Raw genomic sequence first — 18308 nt, forward strand, 5'->3', positions numbered from 1 at the left:
GCAGGCGCTGTGCCACTGAGCTAAGTCCCCAGCCCCTTAGCCAAGTTCCATTTTAACCCAGTTCTGCCACCTGCCTTGTTAGTACCTCTGTTCATGAGGTTTTTTCCTACGCAGAGAGATTCTCATCTCTGCCTTATGGAGACACTTCTGCCAGAATCCAGGGGCCAAAGCCCAGCCATCCACCATGTCCAATTCCAAGTATTGCCTCCTCCAGGGCATAGCATTCTCCTCCTTAGCTATCCTGGCGTCTAACCTTCTCTGGATGCCCATGTCTGTCCCTGTGTAGCTCCACTATGATTCCTGGTGTACATGACCTACTTCTTCCACCAATTAACTCCTGAGTGAAGTCTTGTTTGATCCCTATCCAGAACCTAGTAGAGTATCTCACCTTGATAGAAGATAAATAAATATTTGTGGGCAGGGAAAAGGGAAAGAATAAAAATAAAGGCATAATGTATTATCTATATTAGTGTTGCTCTTTTCACATTTACTAACAAAGATTACCAAGTAAACTATATATATTTTAAAAAGCATCTCATATTTTAGAAAACTAATGTTTGTGTAGATATAACTTTACAGACTTAAAAATTTGAGCATGTAAGAAATTTCTAAAATTAGGTAAAATGAGATTTGCTATCCAAGTGTCATAATCCAAAGACAGAGATTCACTCGCTCTAGCAAAACTTTTAAAGTATTGAAATGTTTCTCACAAAACTGAAGTAGATGAAAGATGGTAAATTCTACCCAGAACTACACTCAGGCACCAGCATAACACGCTTCAGAGTTTCATAACTGCCACATTAGTCCAGCTATTCTACAGACAAACCTTATTCTATAAACGTGGAAACTGTTTCCCCCTTACCATATCCCTTTTTGTTTCTGAAGTACATTTACAGAAGGTAGAATTCACTTTAAAAACAGGAAAAAATGTTAACAAATCAAATTTCTGTAAATAATAACTTGGTCATCAAAAAGTTTTTCCAGACAAATAACCTGACAGTAAAATACATAAGCAGTTTTTAATGCCACTTGGAATATTATAATCATACTACCGTTGGAGACACTGGGGTTAACACTCTATGTGCATTATTGTGTTCTACTTTCACATCCTCATAAAATCCTCGAGGTAGGTGTTATGAACCTTAACCCAACTTGACAGGTTAGGATACTGAGCTTCAGTGAAGGACCTGATAGAGGTTATATGGTTATCCACCTGCAGAGTCAGAATTTGAACTTATCTATTGACTAGTTCGAGCCCTGTACTTTCCCCAGAATGCTAATGCTGGCCTCCCTGAATATTCAGTTTTATAGAGATCTTCCTAGGTACAAAATTATTGAAAGGAATAAAAGACACCTAAGAGAATTAAGTGTTTTACTTTTTGAATAGTACTTTATCTAGTCCAAATGAGCTTCACACTATTCTACTTATAACTATGAGTGGCCATCATATGGTTTTGGAAGAGTTCTTGCGCTATTTTTCCCTACACTTTCTATCAACTAATAAGACTAGTAGTAAGTGGCATATTTTCACATAAAGACTACTGGGAAACTCATGAAAGTCAGTCCACTGAGAAGGCTGCAAATAAGAAGAATGTGGTGTAACAGAAGCACAAACAAAATAAAAAGGTAGCTCAGCAATGTGAGCAAATAAAAAATGGTGCCAGTGTAGACAATGGATATTTCTCAAAGTATAATGCCTTTTCATAGAAGTCTCGGTATAAGTGCAAAGTGTTCTTAATGCCCAAAGTCTTTACTTTCATTTAAGTAAAATGACGCCAGAAAACAAAAACAAAAACCCTAAACAGCTCCTGGTGGGAATATATTATGGTATAAACCATTCAACAGGTGAAATACCAAGTAAGGGAGAAGGGTAATAGTAAGGGTCAGAAGAAAGGTTTCCTTAGTGACAGCCTCTTCAGGCACTTGTAATATGAGCTCCAAAAGCGGTCAAGATTAGCATTTTGAGAGAGACAGCATTTTCAAGTAATCAGTTGCCCTATGCTGAGTTATATAAAACACTGATTATGGAAGGCAATACAATTTTTTTAAGCTACATATAGCCACAAAATGAAGAAAGAAAATAGCATCAAGAAAACCAATGAGGCCAAAGGGCCTCCCTTGGGCTAATAATGATCGCAGCATTCTACTTACTTGCACTGTGCGTGATAGTACTTTATAAGATTCTGCAGCAGGTCCACACCCTTTTTGGTCTTGATTTCATTAACTTTGATTAGATACTGTGAAAATAAAACAGAATTTCATTCCAGATAGGATTCCTGAGTCCTGGGTTTAGACAGCAGAACACCACTCACGAACCCGTACAAGTAAGTGAGCCTTGGCCTTTAGACAAGCTTAATTTAGGGAATGCTGATGAGGCACAGTCACAGAGCATACAAAGCAAATGGATTAGATGTTAGTGTTTTGTAAATTTTTACAATTAGTTCACTAGATGAGCAGAAATAAAACACAGCAAAACTTTCTAGGATAGCTAATTATTTCTCCTTTGTACACAGTGGATCTCAAACTTATAGGTCATACGATCTTGAGAGATGGGTTTTTCTTTGTGGAAAACAAGAACAGCATTTTCTATAAAAAAATGCGCCAAAAGATGTAGATATTTTAAAACTAAGGAATGAACGGGAAAGATTTTTCCATTATTAACTCATTCAGCTAACTAAACTGTACTGGTTCTGACTTTCATTATTGACCAAAATTTTCTATTGATACTGTTTGCTTCTTGTTCACTTGTTTTATTATGTAAAAGCGTTTAAGCAGCCAAAGCTTTATGAGGAAGAGGAAGAAAAAAGAAAATTTCTGGGTGTGGTGGTACACAACTGTAATCCCAGCACTCAGGAGGCTGAGGCAAGGGGATCACCAGGAGTTCAAGGCCAGCCTGAACTATACAGGGACACCCTGTCTCAAAAACTAAAAAACAAAACAAAACAAAAAATTCAGAAGAGAAGCTTAAAACTGAAAAACTTTCTGTTTTAATGTTTTTTGAAAACTGAAAAGCATCTCCATCATGTAAAAGCAGCACCAGAAGTTAGAACAGGTCTCTAGATCAAACAGTGCTGGTGTTTAGCGGGAAATTCAGTTTAAGAGCCACTGGTCTAAGTTAAAGGAAACATGCTTTTCATTGCACTTTTTTTCATGAACTCAGACTTTCTTAATGACTTCATTTAAACTTTCATTCAAAACGGACTCAATAAAAAAATCAAAACAAACCATGCACTAAACATGTAACATCTGCCAGGGTTACCACTTATCAAAAATTTCCCCCACAGTCACTCACAAGCAACATTAAGGTTCTCACCAAAGAATCCTGTTTTGGCTTAAATGGCCCCATAGGACCAAGGCTCAAAATATCAGACAACAGTGCAATGGTGGTTCCCAAAGGCTTGGAGAAAAATGGAGATTAGAATCCTTAGGAAACAGTCCCCTGTCTAACACTCGACCTCAGCCTGCCTTTCAGCATAGTCTGCTCACAGGCAGGAGATTACAGCCAGTAACATTCTAGGCCAGTGATGGAAAAATTCTTTCTTACTTCACACATTTGGAGCTGAAAGAGGCGCCTTTCCTTCTCCATCTCTTCTGCAATCTCCGCTCCAGTTATCTCTGTGCGGATCATCCCATGCTGTTTCGCATGCTCTCTTTTCTCCTTCTCAATTTTTGTACTGTAATTAAAGCAGATGTCATTATTTTGTTAGAAACAAACTCATGTACAATATCAAGTATCAGCCTCAGTGTAAACCATGGACTCAGTGATAATTGTATATCCATGTAGGTTCATTAGCTATATCAAATGTACCACTCTGGTGGGAGTGAGCAATAATGGGGGAGGCTCTGCATGTGAACGTATGAGAACTGGGTCTTCTGCTCAAAGAGAAAGTCTTTCGGGCTAGGGATGTAGCTCACTGCTGTACTTGCCTAGCATACTGAAGGCTCTGGTTTCAACTCCTTTAGTGAAAGCTACTGAATATTTCTTAATTACTGAAGAGGCAAGACAGGATCTTCTTTAGTAAATTCTAGGCTCCAAGAGAATAAACACATTGCTTGGATTTTCATGTAGGAAACTTCTTACATTTTAACTCTGATCCTGCACATGCTGAATCCATAAAACTTCTCTCACATTTTGGTTAGCCAAGAGGAAATTTTGGCCATTTACCTTTTCTTGGGTAAAGCCCATTGAGATGAAAAAGAAGCACAAGGTTGGAGACCTGATGCTTTTCTTTTCCTTCTTGAGACAGGGTGTTGCTATGCAGTTCAGGCTGGCCTTGAGCTTACTTTGCAGCACAGGCTGGTCTCAAACTAGCAACAATCCTCCTGCATCAGCCTCCCAAGTGCTAGAATTACAGGTGTGCACCACCATTCCCAGCTGCTTTTCTTGATCATTGGTAGATTGTGATAAAATTATTTCAAGACAAAGTATATAACGACTTCTGTAGATTTGCATAAAAAGTAGTCAAAGAAATTTCCAATGGCCTCTGAACTTGGGCTATTTTCACATCCCAGTAACACATTTCAATCACTTAACTTAAAGTAAGGAGTGGGAGAAATCCCACTATATCCTATGAAGCTATTCTTTAGTAAGGAAAATAGGGTCAAGGGAGAACCAGAGAAAGAAGTAGGGAGGTCCACATTAAACCTGCAGTACCTGAGGCTAGTGCTTGGCTCTGATAAATGCTATTATAGTAATCATATCAATGATCAGAGCCCTCTTTCCAAAAATTCACTTAATTTGAAAATGGACTTCTAATTTTAGAAACTGTCTTTACTTTCCAACTAGGAATGCAAAGCCTAACTGACTTAACCTTCAAGTCTTAAGTTGTAGTTGTAGTAGTATAGACAAGATACCACAGAAAGTTAGTGCCTTCCCTATACGTACGTACATACACACACACACACACACACACACACACACACACACACACACGGAAAATAAAAATCAACCCATCAATCAATGAAAAATCTACTGCAAATCTGGCTGGAATTAACTCTAACTTACTGATGCTGTATTTAAGCAACTCTGATCACCCCAGGCTGGCAATTAAGAAGGTATGTGGTGAGGAGTTTAGGAGACAATACACATCAGCTTATGCATGGGGCGAGAAGTAGAAAGCTGCGGGAGCTTGAGAAGAAATACTGGGAGCAGCACGACTTAATGACGCCAGCCGGTGCTTCACCGTGGTGACTCAGCTGCCACTTGTTTCTTTCCCCTCTACCAATCCCACTAACGTGACAGGAAAGGTAAGACCTCTCACAGATGAAGTGATACCAAAAAGGAGAAGAAAATCCAACAAACATTGGGAGAGGAGGCCTGAAGAACAGTTTGTGCCTCACAGTGTGGCGCACTCATGCTTTCCACGCTCACACAGCTTCCGGGATGTCACTATACACAATCACTAGGCAGGACAGCCTCAGACACGACGTTTAGGATATTCTTCATATGAGCTGTCTTGGCATCTAAAATTTAACAGCTCAGAAGACGACTCACTGCTTTCTTGACAATTCTTGCTGACGCACATGAGATGAGCAACCAGGTGTTGGGGGACTTGTGCTGAGCAGCCAAGGATTACAAGATAATTAACATCAGCCTCGCCACTGAAAGTGAAAGTGAGCAAAATAACAAGAGGGGGAGGGGAAGAAATCCCAGGTCACCACAGAGCAGAACACTTTTCAAACTGTTAGCTAAAAACAAACAAAACAAAAACTCTCAAAAACCTGAACTAATGAGCTTTTAGAAACAGCATAAATAGAACAGGAGATCAAAATGCAGGGACAATCAAGGAAGTCCAACCTTACTTCTGGGAAGGGAGGCAAGGAAGAAAGGAAAAGGAGAAAACATTTACAAAACTGAAAATTTTACTTAAGAGTTGGAGACAGAAGAGGGACCGGCAGGACAGTGGCAGTGGCTGGGGAGCTGCTGCACGTTCGTCAGAAGCATACTTGCTGCCCAAGTAACATTCCCTGCCTCATCATCTGTAAAAAGGCCCTGTGCCCTCAGGCGTGGCTCAAGCTCACCGAGCTTAGTTTCCCAGGACAGTGCTGACACGTGAGAGTGCTACACAGGTACCTGGTCCATACTAGAATGCTGTCTGCTCTATAGTAAACTTCTACAGTGTTGAAACCACTGTTATTTGGCATTTCTACAATACTCCGCCACAGTAAATCCTAACTGATGCAAGTACTACGTATCTGAATCTCTATTTTATGTGTTCATTGTTTTTGACCAAGTAAGTGTGATAATTAAAAACTTTATAGAAACTACTTGAGTGACTACCATACTGACAACTGCTTTAATACATTATCTTGTCCTCAAAAAACCTTGACAAAGTAGGTAAATTTTACATTATTTTACAAGTGAAATCAGGCATAGTGGTGCATGCCTGTAATCCCAGCACTTGGCAGGAGAAATAGCCATGAGTTTGAGGCCAGTCTTGGACATAGTGAGTTCAAGGCCAGCCTGAAATAGACAGAGAGACACTGTCTCAAACACACACACACACCCCACCCAAGTAAGGATCAGCCAAGTAAAAAATTATCTTGGCTCACAGTCACAAAACTGATAATGATTCTAAGTCTGTGAAGTCAACTATTATACTTCACTGTCTCCTGAATTCTAAATAGAAGATCAAAGAAAATGTCCAGCCTACTTAGTTATTTCAAAGGTAATTAACTGTTTTTGTATGTAAGTCATTCTGTTTTCTGTGACTTGTCCTACTATATGAAAGAGAAAAATGTTTTCTTTTTTTTTTCCTGCACCATTACGCTTCAGTAAGAAAGAAATCTATTTTAGGATAAGTAATTTGTTCACAGGAATTTATTAAAAAATAAAGATATAACTTTCCTCGATAAGGCCCTAGTCCCAGGACCCACTCAACTATTTCTGAGTACTTCTCAGTAATCCTGAGCCACCTTTCGTGCAGAGACGTGTCGGCCCACAGCACTCTTTTATACTGACACAGCTCTTCAGGAACACTTTGGTTCTCAGCCTCATTTGTAACTATCCACACACAAAAGCACTCCTAAGATGGCAAGTCCCCAACAATACACTTTTTACACAAGCAATTACAGAAGTAGCTTAGGGGAAAGATGTTCAATCCTGAATTTTTTCTCCTTTTTCTTCTGCTTTCATTCTGCTGCTATTGCTGGTAATAGAATTATTTTATTCTCTTAAGGTTACAGTTACCCAAGATTATAGCCAAGACTTTCTTTCATGCCTTAAAATACAGGTCCCTCCCCATTCTACCCTACTGCTGTGGTGTTATAAATCTCTCAGAGTAATAATTATAAAGGAACATGGCATGATATGTACAGTAGGAAGATGAGCCAGGCCAGATGCAGAGCTTACCTTGCCCTTGCCCTGGCCAGGAGGTCTGAGCCCAGGGCCCATGTTACCTGCTCAGGATTGGGTCAGACAGACCCGGAGTGAATGCCAGCCAGACAGCTACGATTTCTGTGACCTTCCAAAGCCCAATAGCCTTTTGGCTTCAGTTTCTGACGTATGAACAAAGAGTGAAAGCTGTACACTAGTAGGTTGCTGTTCAGGGGTGGTGCATGTAAAACACACTACAGGCCATGGCAGGCAGAAGGGTATCATAGCATGGACATCAGCTATTACTTTTATTATTTCCCAATTGCTTTACTCCACAAAAATGTAAATGGTCCACAGTTGCACACCAGCTATCATGAAAGAAAAGTTGTAATAGTCATAGGCCTATAACTTGACAGGACCAGAGGCTATAAATACCAAAATAACATAGTAAAAGTATGTGTCACTCTAGATAATGAGCACTAATCACTCTTAACTAGGTCAGAGTACCCAACATCTTAGCCTTTACAAAGGCATACTAATGTTTTTTTGTTATGAAGGTATTAAGAGCTCTGTCCTTTCCCCAGTTATTTTTTCTTATGAAATTCTTAACAATAAAACAAACAAAAACAAAAAATCAAAACCATTACTTACAACTTTGTCTCATAATCTTTCCAGGCTTTGTCAAATGGCTTCTTGAGATCCTTAAAGAAGAGAAAATGAAATTGCATTTACTTTCCCTTAAAATGAATATACTGAAATAGTATCTTAGCAAAAAATGACTTCTTTTATAGGATATATAAAACTTTACACAAGGCACTTTGCGCACATTATAGCACCCATTACACAGAGAAGCCTGAGTGGGTCAGAAGGGAGGACGCTCTCGCTATGCTGCCAGAGCAGGACCCAGAGGTTCTGAGAGCCTGGTCCAAAGTGGTCACCCTGAGGGAGCTGGCTCAAGCCCAGCTTTCTCTCTCCCCCAGGGAGGCTCGCTCATCAGTCTTCCTAAATCTATTTAATCTTGTTCCTCTGCCAATACCATTATGTGAAGCACATCTTTTCTAATGATCACTGTCCAAGAACATTTTTTTAATGCAAAAAGATGCTCAGAGTGCCTTTCAAACACAACTACTGCTATGATATTAAAAGGGAAAGCAAACTGACCCTTTCAAGTGAATATGAAAATTTCTAAACACTTACTCCTTTGACTCCCTTTAGGTCTCCTTTTAACAGGGAATCCAAGGTGAAGATCACATTGTGGCTCAGACCCTGGAGCTGAAAATCGAAACAGAGGAAAGATGGGAGATAGGTGAAAAGAAATCGCACACAAAACCACAAACCTGGGTCCTACTGACTGAGCACTGCCGACATGAAGCTCGGTGGAAGTGCCTCACCTCACTGGACTCGCACTGCATCTCCCTAGATAGGCACAGGGCAATCCCCACACTGTGCTGAGGTGGGAAACGACAGAGTGAGCAGAACTGTGGTGTGAATTCAGAGGCTGTGTTCTGAGACACTATGCTACAGGATACATGTCCATCATTTCAGAACAATCACCCCCCATTTCTGATATTGTAGATATTAATTTGACTTTTCTTTACATATATATATATATATATATATATATATATATATATATATATATATATCTCTGTCAGAGTAAGAAGAACTACATAAAAGGCTTTCAGCACGGATCAGTATCTGAAATCAACCTGTCTGTCCTGCTTCCTGCATGGGAACATAAGCTCAACAAAGGCCGGGACCTTGACTGTTCCGCTCATAGTTATAGCCTCAGTGCAAGATTCCACTATAAACACAGGATCATTACCTACACCTATATCTTCAAGAGTTCCACCTATTCTCTCTTCCAGCAGATTTAGTGTTTCTGTTTTAATATTTAAGTTTTAAATTTTGTTTTAATATTTAGATCTTTGATCCATTTCAATTTTAGTTTAGTGCATGGTCAGAAACAGGTCTACTTTTAGCCTGCAGCATGTGGAAAGCCAGTTTTCCAGCAGCATTTATTAAAGAGGCTATCTTTCTTGCAGTGAACGCATTTGGTCTCTTTGGCAAAGATAAGGTGGTTGAATGTGTTTGGAGTTGTTTCTGCATCTTCTAATCTGTTCCACTGATCCTCAGGTCTGTGTTTTTTTTTCCCCCTAGTACCATGCTGTTTTTATCACAGTAGCTTTGTTGTGTAATTTCAAGTCAGGGAGACTCTGTTGTGATGCCCCTGCCTTGCCTTTGTTGCCCAGAATTGTTTTTGCTATTCTAGGTACCAAATTAATTTTAGGAACGTTTTCTCTAATTCTACGAGGTATGGTATTGGTATTTTGCTTGAGATTGCATTAAATGTGTATAACAATTTTGGGAGTATGGCCATTTTCACTATGCTGGTTCCTCCTACCCAAGAGCAAGGGATATTTTTTCATTTTCTGGTATCTTCTTCAATGTCCTTTTTCAGAGTATTGTAGTTTTCAATGTAAAGATCTTTTACTTTTTTGGTTAGACTGATTCCTAAATATTTCATTTTTTTTGGATGCTATTATAAAAGATGTGGTTTCCTTAATTTTTCTCTCAATGAGTTTGTTATTTGCGTACGGGAATGTTACTGATTTCTGAGTGCTGACTTTGTATCCTGCTATGTGACTGAATATGGTTAGGAGTCTTTTGGTTTTTGGGGTCTTCTATGTAAAGTATCATGTCATCCACAAATAATTTAACTTCTTTCTTTCCTGTCCTTATTCCTTTTATTTCCTTCTCTTGCTTAATTGCTCTGGCTAATGTTTCACAACTATATTGAATAGGAGTGGTGACAGTGGACATCCCTGATTTGTTCCTGATTTTAAGAGTGAAAGCTTTAAAACGAAGGAGTAGAGTTTTCACTGTTCTGAGGCAGTGGCCTGGGGCCCCTTGACTTCAAGATATCCAAAGAATTAACAAAGGAGGAGGAGATGGATCTGCTGCTTAGCTAGAGAGAATAGTGACAGAGGAATGGGCCAGGTGGTGATGGGGTCAAATGTGAAAAGAACAAGCAACATAAAGACTAAACAGAACTGAGAATATATCTGTCTTTAAGGAAAGCCCTATAATCTTGGTAAAATCAGTCTAAGTGGCATAGAACCAAGACAGCACCGCACTGTGGATCTCCTTATGCAAAAAATCAAATTTACTCAGATGTGTGTTCATTTGTTGATCTGTCTACCCACTGTCTACCCTTCACTTAACCTACTCTGTGCCAAACACTATGCTAGGAATGGTCAGGTAGTAATGAGTAGGACAGTCTTCTTGCCTTCACAGGTCTTACACTACAGGGAAAGGCAGTGGGTTTGTAGCCACTGCCACCACACAATGCTATAACCTGTGACTGGATGAGGGAAAGTATAGTGTGAGAAGGACCAGTGCTCACCATGATGGGCTTTGCACTGAACTTCGTAAGTGCATCCGCAGAGTGGGGTGATATATCCTACTGTGAGTAGCTATTGTGAGGGTGGAATGAGTTAAGGTATATGAAAAGTGTTAATTTACTCCTTGACATCCAGGAAGTGCCGAATGCATGTTTATTTTTATAATACTATGGAATGCTAAATATGAGTAAGGCAGTGTGGGAACACAGAAAGGCAGGTAACAGGAAGACCTCCTCTTTGGTTTTTAACCTCTCCCTAATTTTTCCTGTTGTTTTCTCTATGCTTCCTGTACTTCCTAAGTCTTTACTTCCCTGAACTCTATTTTTATATACAAGGAAGGTTTTTCCAATGCATACCACCAGAGGGCTCGGGTCAGAAACAGCTACTCTTTCCTTCCTCCTTGTGCTTTTTTCTTTCCATAGAGATTTCTACCAAGACAATTCCATCCATATGATTTTGCCCCATCCATACAGAGGAACAGCTTCCGGCTGGCAGGGCAGAGGGCTACAAGCTGAGTTGGTATTTTATAGGATTTGGGACACCGGTTTTTGGGAAGTGCGGCAAAGTCACTTAGATTTTATACTTGCCTGTGACCCTCCAAATAGCCAGATATAAAAAATTATACAGAGTTGTACTTATTAAAATTTTATTAGGGAAGCAACGAGAGAGGAAAATGACCAAAAAGGCTGGTGAGGGAAGAATGTAGGTAATAATGGCAGGAAACAGTGAGAAAACACTACTGTCATTGAGCACACGAGGAAAGAAAGATTAACAGGACTCATACTCTGCTGCAGATGGATAGCAGGATAAAATCTTGCTCTTGAATTTTCAATTTCATTCCTGAGTGACCAGCCTGCAGCACTCCCTATATTTCATTATCTTAGGAGTTTGCACGGATGGTAAGGGAGGCTGAGACCCACAGGTCTCTGCTAACAAAGCCAGTATCTAGCTATCTGTCCCCCCATTCATGAAGACCTTCACCTTATTTTTCTTCATGGTGTTTATTATTCCTAACAATGTATGTGCCTGCTTCCTCATCCATTTATTGTCTCACCGGCTGTCAGGCAAGCTGCTTGAGAGCAGTGTGTACGCGTCTACTGCTCACTTCCAGTAGCCCTTAACGGAGCTCAGAACACTGCCTGGTGGAAAGGGGCTGCTCAAGGACTTGCAGAAGGAATAAAATGTGGCGCTGTGGTGCATGAGGTTCTTCCACACAGGGCTGTTTCTACTGACAGAAACGGAGGTGCCTGGCAGTAGGTGGTGGCTAAATACATTATGGAATTCCTGACCGACAACCACAAAATGAGAAAGCTCTTCATGCCTTATTTTAGAAATAGCTCAAAATAAATTTTTATGTGATAAAAGTATGGTGTAAAACAATACTTTCGGTGCACATGCATTTATGTAAAAGGGGTGAGATGTCTATGCTTAACTTACTTCTGAGCAAGTGTATAACACTTCCCTCCAGGGATGGAAACTTGGGAAAGGGACAGGGTGGGAGAGGAGACTCCGTGCATTAAAAGGAAAAAAAGTTACTGCATAATTTACTGTTTATTCAAGAAAAGGTCAAACTTTAGAACAAAACATTAAAAGACCGTGATTATAAATACTGTTTAACTTTTAGTTTGAAATTATGGTTTTCATCAGCATCTCAAATCCTTGAGAAATAAAGCAGTAAAAAATACACTGTTACTGTTACCTTGATCTGAAAGTTGTTTTACAAAACAACAAGGAAGGAGTCAGCAAATCTAGTCAGTGTTAAGTGTGAAAGTTGCTCTAAAGAACACGCCCCTCTGAAGTCATGTTCTAACCACACACGCTAACTTTTCATGGCATCATGTGGTTAGGCATGGCGAGAGAGCTGTGGCTGCACTGATAGAAAACCCCAAGAATTACGCATTTCTTCACGATTGTCTACACATATATTGGTGGGGACTGTAAGAAATCAAGAAGTCAAAACAGTTATGTATCTGAAGTTCAGAATTTCCCCCCTCTCCCCTCCATGCTTACCTATGAAAAGGACATAGGAAAGAAACTGGATGCTTACAAACTCTTTCTGAATTCCCGGGAAAAAGTTAACTTAAAAAACTAGTAAAGGGGGTTAACTTAAATGACAAGTGACTGGTAACTATTACAAAGTGCCATTATAAAGCTACGGAGAAAGGCTGAAGAGGAAGAGATCAAACTTAAAGAAATTTTTAGAAAATATTCACTGAAGGATAAAACAAACTTTCCTGGAAATCTCAGTGAAGACAAAGATCTGTTCTCTCAAACATTTAGGGTATTACTTTTTGACAGAGATTAGTTTATATGACTTTATAGTTACAGGATCCTGTAATTTTCCCGTTTTTCTTTTCTAGTTCTTTCAGGAACCCTTCACTGTCTGACAAGATTTTGGTACCTGATATGCAAAAGTCATCTCCACAGGCAAATACAATACGGTTAATAAAACACAGTAATGACATAAGTGGACAAACTTCTTGTTATCACCTCCACTAGTATTCCTTAAAAAGCCTTCTCAATCTGCTGTGGAATTCCTTCCCCCTTATTGCACTAAAATTCCACTGATTACTCCTATTCACTCAGCTTCCAAATCACATCCTTTCCGGTAAGGATAAAGCTGAAATAATACAAACTTCTTTACATGATTCAAGTCTGCAAAAAAGTTGAAGAGTATGTTTTTAAAAATCCTTTCCCATTTTATTGAGAAAACGGCACATTAAAAACCATTTCAGGGGTCTGGGCACACAGTTTGGTGCTGGCAGAGCACTTGCTTACCGTACAAAAGGTCAGAGTAGATCCTAGTGCCATTAAAAAAAATTTCAGAAATGATGCTTAGGTATTGTAAATATATTTGCTTTCCAAACAAACTGCTGTTTAAAAATTTTTTTTCTCCTTATAAAAGCGAAAATATTTCCTGTGTTAGGACATACATTATGCCCAACAAGAGCTCTGGAATGACTCAGACAGAGGGAAGATGAGGCCTATCTTTTCATTATCTAAAAAGGATTTGCTTAGGCAAAATACTTGTAATATTGGCTTTGATAAAAACCACCATTTAAGCTGGATATGGTGGTGGACGCCTGTAATCTCAGTACTCAGGAGGCTGAGGCAGGAGGATCACTGTGAGTTCAAGGCCTGCATGGGCTACACAGTGAATTCAAGGCCAGCCTGCACTACAAAGTGAAGCCCTGTCTCAAAAACAAACAAACAAACCCCATTTATTTCTCAAAAGTGCCTTAATATTGACAGATATGTAAACAGTTCCCATACTTCCAGCTGCTGGAGATGACTTCATGAACAGTTTTTCTTCTACTATATAAACATACTTACGCCTTGATTTTCCCCCCGTTTATACAGCTTTACCACAAAAAGAAAGGCTCCTATTCATCTCCCAGTGCACTGCTGTTTTTCCTCACTGGAAGGCACCCTACTGCAGAAAGGGAGCACCCTAGCTGCTGTGTTCACTGACTGACCAGACCCCACACAGGAGTCCAGTGGCATGGCTCTGGCATGCAGGCCGGGCCCTAAGGGCCTGCCTCTGCGGCTGTCTGCCACAGAAGGGTGATGTGTCAGCAGCGCCTCCTCCTCTTGCCTCTGAGTGAGGACAGAGCAGCACAGCTCTACAAATGGCACTTCCACGATGCCTGCACATGAGACTGTGGTAATTAATGAGGACGTAATTTGCTTGCTTTGTCATCGTGCACTAATTCTGACAGTCTCTCGGCACTGTCCATTGGTTCTCTCACTTTCCTGTTCATACCGAAACAGTTTTTCACAAAGTAAAGCTAATGCAAATCTGCTGACTTGCTCAACACATTGGAAAATCCAATTAAAATAATGAGCCAGCTCTCAGCATTCCCTGGCATAAATTAGATATTCTTCCACTAGTGTGTTAACTCCTTCCTGCCCTACAGCAGGGATGGTGAATCTTTTAGAGAGCAGGTGCCCAAGCTGCAACCTCAAACTCATTTATCGCAAAGTGCCCACAGTACCATTAACCCTGAATACTGAGGGTTTTTTAATTTAGAAAAGACAACTGTTATTCAATGCTCGGTTGCTGGGGTGACTTGGTTCATGGGCTAACAAAGAGGGCTCTGTGTGCCCGTTGTGGCACGCATGCTGTAGGTTTGCCACCACTGCCCTAGATAGTTATTAACTACCTGAAGGTATTTAAAACTGGTGCCCTGTCAGCGAGCTGCTTCCCAGGGTACTTCAACACAGAGAAAGAAGGTTGGAGAGATGTGACCACTCATCGCTGTCCGAGCGGGTGCCTGGACAAACTGGCTGACCCTGCTGGTGCCCCAGCACCCTCCTCAACCAACCAGTGCATATGGACCAAGGCAAACTGACACCAGGGGCCTCCACTTCATCCCCACTTGTTTTTCTCAGATTCTCCTAGTTCTTCTATTCCCATCTACTTGCCTTCCAAACTGTGGCCCTTCCTGCAGTGATAAAACTGAACCAACGTGAGTTCTTTACATGAGGCCTCATTGTCTTACAAACTGCTCCTGGTAACCCTAAGGCACTGGCATGTCACCTATTCAGACACATGGGGCTAGTTAAGTGGCAAGATCAAGTCATAAACCAGGCACAGCTCAGTCGGAAGTATTTACAATACTATCTTCTTACAGATACAGTATCAGGATGTTTCCAAATGAAAACACACCATATACATGCAATGGACAGTTATTATCTGCCATTACTAATCTATTAAGATTTGCTTCATCTGCACAGGCACTAAGAGCAAACACTCAACACCTGCTCACAGGTTAAGTACTCTTCCACATCCAAGAGAGTTAATGCTAGCACTTTACTGCTCAGGACCTTGTAAGAGTTTGTCCTTGGCTGCCAGAGTGCACATGAGCAAGTGGTCATACCTAGGGGTGCGCCTGGGTAAGTCCCTCAATCTTCAGACATCTGGTCTCCTCACCTGCCAGGTGGGAATGACAAGCCAACTCCATATCTAGTAAAGGGAACTAGGTCAGACACGGCGGAAGATGCAAATGCACACGAAGTACCAGACACAAGACAGACTCAGTGAAATGTTCCCAGGTTAATTTTCATAGGTTTCCTCACACTTGAACTCTAGGTAGTATTGGTGGAAAAACTTTAATCACAGCATCTCAGGTAATTTTAAAGCTCCAAAATGCCCTTTATACGGTATATATTATACCACGTTTTCGCCATTGCCGAGTCGCACAGTTCTCTGTAAAATGTATGATACCCATTCCGTTACACCATGTTTCATCTAGCCAGGGCAGCTTGAACCAGTCTGCTTGGAGAGGGCACTGTACTTAATGTTACTGCTCACAACTCTGTAAAATGGGTCTTTGTCTCACTAGATCAATGAGGAAACATGTTCAGAGAGGTCAAATATCTTGCCCAAGGTCAAACAGTGAGTAAAACAGGTAAGATTATTGATTTTTTTCCCCTCTTTGTTCTGCTATAATCTTTTCAATCAATTATCAGCTCTTATCACTTCTGCTTAAAACCCATCACTGCTTGCTGAACTGAAACGTAAACTCCCAGCTGACCCTGTGAACCAGTCCACGGCCCTTCTACGCATCCCCACTACAACATGACTCTTTTTGCTTCTTGACCCACTGAGCTCTCCATCTTCGCACACTTGTCCACCTGTCTGAACACCTTTTGATAGGTTAAGAGTGAAAAGCCTCTGCCTCCAAGGTTTCTCCTCAGTGAAGTCTTAACACCATCTAACAGGTCTCTTCTCAATCGCTTATTAGTCTCACCAAGTGGCAGAGTAGCTTAGCGTTCCTCACTTTATAATTACTTGTCTGCTCCTTGACTGACTAGAGGCAAGTTCCTAGAGGGCTTGGGTTAGATCTGTGTGGCTCACCCTTGTGCCATATCAAACTCCTGGCACACTGCAGACATGTCATATATATGAAATAAAAGGCTCACTGATTAAGCTAATGAACAAATAAATTCTCCAAACTAGGAGAGCAGCTCTGAGACCTGAACTGTTACAGAATCTGGACCAGTTCTGCTCTTGCTAGACTGCTCAGCACCAGAATTGGAGGGGAGGCAGTGGAAGGTGTAAACCACCCCTAGGATATGGTTGGGGATGATGGATCTAGGGTACCCTCCACACAGTAGCTGTCAGACTTTGTCTGACGCTACAGGAAGAAAGGGTAGAGGTCAGGAGGCCTGTTGCAGCCTGGAAGCTGCCTGTGCCTGGCTCTGAAAGTTAAGACAGTCTTCTTTAATCTCTTCCACTTCATTTGACCAGTGCCAGAGATCAACCACAACTTCTGGGGTCCTAAGCCACAGGCAGTTTTCATTTCCCAGTTGACTTCGAACCCTAGTAGAGGTAAGAGAAATAAACACAACTGACTTGATACAGTAACAAAAACCAATATTTAAACATTGTGTATAAGGAGGGGATGTGTAGATATTCCAAATGAAGCTCTACTTTATTTTCAGTCAGTGAAAAAAAATGAAAACAAGAAATGTTCCAAACAGGAGACAGGATTTATGGTACAAACACAAGACAGGTATTCCGGAGCTGTTAGAAATGAGGTTGTGGGCAGCACCTCTGCATTGTGCAGGCCCCTTTCTGGGAACGGCCATGGTAATGGGGAAAAATGTACCCTTTGCTACCTGGCCTCAACTGGCAATGTTGCTTTAGGAGGCTGAGCGTGTCCAGTGAGGCAAAGGTGCTTCAGCTACAGTGTCTTACAAAACAGGAAAGCATTTGCAAAAATATAAATGAGTGGAAAACCAGGTTATAAAGTGGGATTTCAGTACTAACTAAATGTTGTTAAAATTTTCTGTATATTTTTAAAATTTATTTTAAAAATAAAAGGAAAACATATTAACAAACAGACATCGATTTATAAAACAGCTAAGCACAATACAAACAATAAAGACGTACAGACAAAGTGGTAGGAGATTAACAATGTTTCTACATATTTTTATACTTAAAAATATAAACAAGAAAAAGGATACATATAAATAACAAAAGGTTATAGGATATCCATATATATATATATATATATATATATATATATATATATATATATATAAATCCCTTGACTGGACTGTAAGGTTTTCAGTCTTTTTTTCCTTGTATTTTCCAAGCTTTTAACAATGAACTGGTACTACTTTTTGGATTCAGAAAGTTAATAAGCAGAAATATGATAGATAAACACAAGAGGGCAATATAACCAACCAGCAGCCTACTTCTCATTCAGCTTCTTTCTTTCTCCTCCCCTGCCCTTCCATCCTGCCTGTCTGCCCGTCTGGGTCTGTCTCTCTCACTCCTCCTCACTCGTCTCTTGACAAGAGTCTCCTGCTAAGTAGCTTAGGATGGCTTTGACCTTACTGTGTAGCCCAGGCTGGCCTCACGCCTTGGCCTCCTGAGTGCTGCGATTATAGATATGCATCCCCATCCACGGTTTTCTCTAATTATTTATCAGTGCAAGATACAAATCAGATTGCATATATAAAAATAAATAAGGGTAGTGAATTTGAAGGAAGAAAGGCCCAGCTTCTTTATAACACTGGGGCGCTTTGTGTCTGTCTCCAGACGATGTTCTTTCCTGGTGGTTTTCAAATTATGGGAC

The 18308-nt window shown here is 40.5% G+C and overlaps 1 protein-coding gene across 1 annotated transcript in view; it reads right to left on the reverse strand.

The window, feature by feature from the left end:
* Nucleotides 1-18308, reverse strand: part of Asap1 (ArfGAP with SH3 domain, ankyrin repeat and PH domain 1) — a gene marked incomplete at its 5' end in the record, with an annotated part of 270321 nt that overhangs the window by 90032 nt on the left and 161981 nt on the right. Inside the window, 4 exon segments of the mRNA XM_013521324.1 lie at nt 2152-2237; nt 3545-3674; nt 7967-8016; nt 8513-8587. Of these exon segments, the coding sequence (XP_013376778.1) occupies nt 2152-2237; nt 3545-3674; nt 7967-8016; nt 8513-8587 (341 nt within the window).

The sequence above is a fragment of the Chinchilla lanigera genome, unplaced genomic scaffold, assembly GCF_000276665.1.
Source record: "Chinchilla lanigera isolate Chin_1 unplaced genomic scaffold, ChiLan1.0 scaffold00060, whole genome shotgun sequence".
Taxonomy (NCBI): Eukaryota; Metazoa; Chordata; class Mammalia; order Rodentia; family Chinchillidae; genus Chinchilla; species Chinchilla lanigera.